We start from the raw sequence: 2,766 nt of genomic DNA, 5'->3' as shown, positions 1-2,766 counted from the left end.
CATCTTAGTAAGATGGGAATGCAGACACACACACACACACACACACACACACACACTAGCTCTCTCTCTCAGTTGGGCAATGTGCCTGGTCCTGGCTGTGCAGTAGCAGGGGGATGCTCTCTTTCTGTCTCTACTCTGGGCTACTAGCCAGGACTCTGGCAGTGTGCTCACTCACATGTGTGTGTGAGAGCATTAGCCTCTGGTACCCAGCCAGCATCCTGGCATACAGCGAGCGGGTGAGTGTGTGTTTGTGTGTGTGTGTGTGTGTGTGTTTGAGTGTGTGTTTGTGTGTGTTTCTCGATGGAAAGGGTTTCTGTTGGTTTCACAGCTTGAATAATCCTGGTGTGAATCATCTGTGGTAATAGAGCTCTTCTGCCCAGCGCGTTTGAGGCTTAAATTAAGCCAGAGCACATGCAAACACACACACACACACAGAGATTCTGCACATGGTGTGGAAACTGTTTTATACGCAGCCATCGTCTCTTAAGGTTTCCATCTCCACCAAGTGAAAATAAAATGTTTATCCCTTGTGCAAATTGTGTCGTTCATTGTCTGCAGAATACAAAAGTAGAGTTTCTCTCAGATTGAAAAATAAATCTGTTTTTATTTTCCATGAAATCAGATGAGTTTTTCTCAAGTTATGCAGGACATCATTTCTAAACATACGTGTTTTCAAAAAAAGGTTCAAAATAAAAGTGTATCCCATTTGTGTTAGTTGTCATTTGTGTAAGGACATCATGTTTCACAGGCATCTGTAGATTGAGTATGAATCACACTTTACTGCTCTAATGATGTTTACATATTTGAAGGGAGTGCTTTTCTTACTCAGACTATAGAACATACATCAATTAAATTTCCTAAAATATAGAAATAACAATGGGTAGGCTACGGTACATACTGTGTACATCCTGAATGATCTGGTGAAAACTGAGTATCCAGTGTAATGCTAATGCTAGCAGTGGCTAATGCTAGTGATGACTTTGACTTAATGCTAGCTGTGATTGTGGCTAATGCTAGGTGTAACAATGACTGAAGCTAGGTCTGAATGTAGCTAACACGAGCTGTAATTATGGCTAATGCTAGCTGTAACAATGACACAAATATAACTGTGATTGTAGCCAAAGATAGTTATACTCCAAGCTTACAAGGATTCCCTGGAATATTATCAACAGTAAAAGCTGTTGCATTTCTAAGAGGCTGGGCTCCCACTGCACACTGGAGCCGTAGGGTAGTGGTTACAGAGATGGATTACCTACAAATCCCACACAGGGACACACACAAAGCACACAGCCTCACCTCCCTGCCTGCCTGGCCACTCCATTTAAAATACTTGGGTGAGGAGAGAAGAGAGAGTATTCAGGCGGTTTGAATTGGTAATGTGAAATGAAGCCTGCCTAGATAAGGTCAGCAGGATGGGAGACTCATAATAATGTATAATGTGAAATGATACAATAGAAGAGGCCATCGGTGTGATGTCCTTGGGTGTGGAGCACATGAGGCTGCTGAGGAGAGGACAGCTCAAAAGAATATGGCCTGAACAGAGCAAATGGAATGGCTTCAAACACCTGGAAACCATCTGTTTAATGTATTTGATACCATTCCACTCATACACCCGATCCTGTTCTCCTGTGGTGTGGATGATCATAAATACGGATCTGGTGTGGGGATCTGGTGTGGGGATCTGGTCTGGTGTCAGTGTTCTGCTGGGATCACCTCCAGGATGATCTGGACAGATCTGTTAAAGGAATCTGACGACAGAATAAAATACACAGAAAAACAATTATGATACCATTGTGGTTAGGACAAGATTATTTGCAAAGTGTCCAAATGGACACATTACTGGTATTAATGCAGCAATTACAATAGGATGCAATGCAGAAAATGTTTTTGGAAATTGCTTATATGTTATTCTAATCAATGCATGTATAGTTTCATGGTCCACTGAAACACTGATCCATCCTTTGCAGTCCATATGTCAGTAGTATGTATGATTTTCACTGTTATGTAAAGTCCACGTAATGGCTCCTACGTGTAGGTAGCGTGTTACCTAAACTCTTCTGTAGCCACTTGGGTCTGCGGTCAAACACAATGAAGATATAGTAGGCTGGGATTCCTGTTAGTGAGATGGCGAATCCTATCCCTGTGTTGATGGGGTCGGAGTAGAGAGAGAGGAACACCATGAAGAAACAGGTGAAGGAGAAAATGGCTGGAATGAAAAGAGGAACCTGGGGAGAAAGACAAAGAAGTACAAAGGACTCAAGGATCAATTCCGTAAAGCGTTCATTAGTTGACTAAGACATCCATCAGACAGACCCATGCTCTATTTGTGTGACCATGTGTGCAAGATGCTTGATTACGAAGTGGCACCGAAGGAGAGGTGTCATCATTGACTTTGACGTGTGAATGTGTGTCTGTGACTACATGCCTGTCCGTGCGTGTATGTGGGTATTTATGTGTTCACGTGTGTTGGACTGACCTTGAAAGGACGTGGCATGTCAGGGCGTGTGTATCTCATGTAGATGAGGCCCAGCACAGCCACACCAATGAAGAGCCAGCGGAGGAAGCTCATGAAGTTCAACAGGCTGTAGATATCTCCCACAAACAGCTGGAACATCGTCATAGGGTACTGGAGGACACACACAGAGAAAGAACACACATACACACACGCAGAGAACACACACGGATCCAATGAGGATTACGTAGAGATGCTAAAAGGTAACCACAAAGCATGTTAACAGTTCAACATGCAAACGATGAGTACAGGAA

The 2,766-nt window shown here is 43.2% G+C and overlaps 1 protein-coding gene across 3 annotated transcripts in view; it reads right to left on the bottom strand.

Annotated features, from left to right (window-relative positions):
* Positions 1-584: 584 nt before the first annotated feature.
* Positions 585-2,766, bottom strand: part of LOC115130690 (cystine/glutamate transporter-like) — a 16,726-nt gene continuing 14,544 nt past the window's right edge. For all 3 annotated transcript variants that reach the window (XM_065019699.1, XM_065019701.1, XM_065019702.1), the window contains 3 exons: positions 2,477-2,626; positions 2,048-2,225; positions 585-1,748 (listed from right to left, as the gene is read on the bottom strand). In XM_065019699.1, coding sequence (XP_064875771.1) covers positions 1,693-1,748; positions 2,048-2,225; positions 2,477-2,626 — 384 coding nt within the window. In that variant the 3' untranslated portion in view covers positions 585-1,692. The remainder of the gene's footprint in view (positions 1,749-2,047; positions 2,226-2,476; positions 2,627-2,766) is intronic.

The sequence above is a fragment of the Oncorhynchus nerka genome, linkage group LG6, assembly GCF_034236695.1.
Source record: "Oncorhynchus nerka isolate Pitt River linkage group LG6, Oner_Uvic_2.0, whole genome shotgun sequence".
Classification (NCBI taxonomy): Eukaryota; Metazoa; Chordata; class Actinopteri; order Salmoniformes; family Salmonidae; genus Oncorhynchus; species Oncorhynchus nerka.
This window is presented reverse-complemented; position numbering and strand designations above follow the sequence as displayed.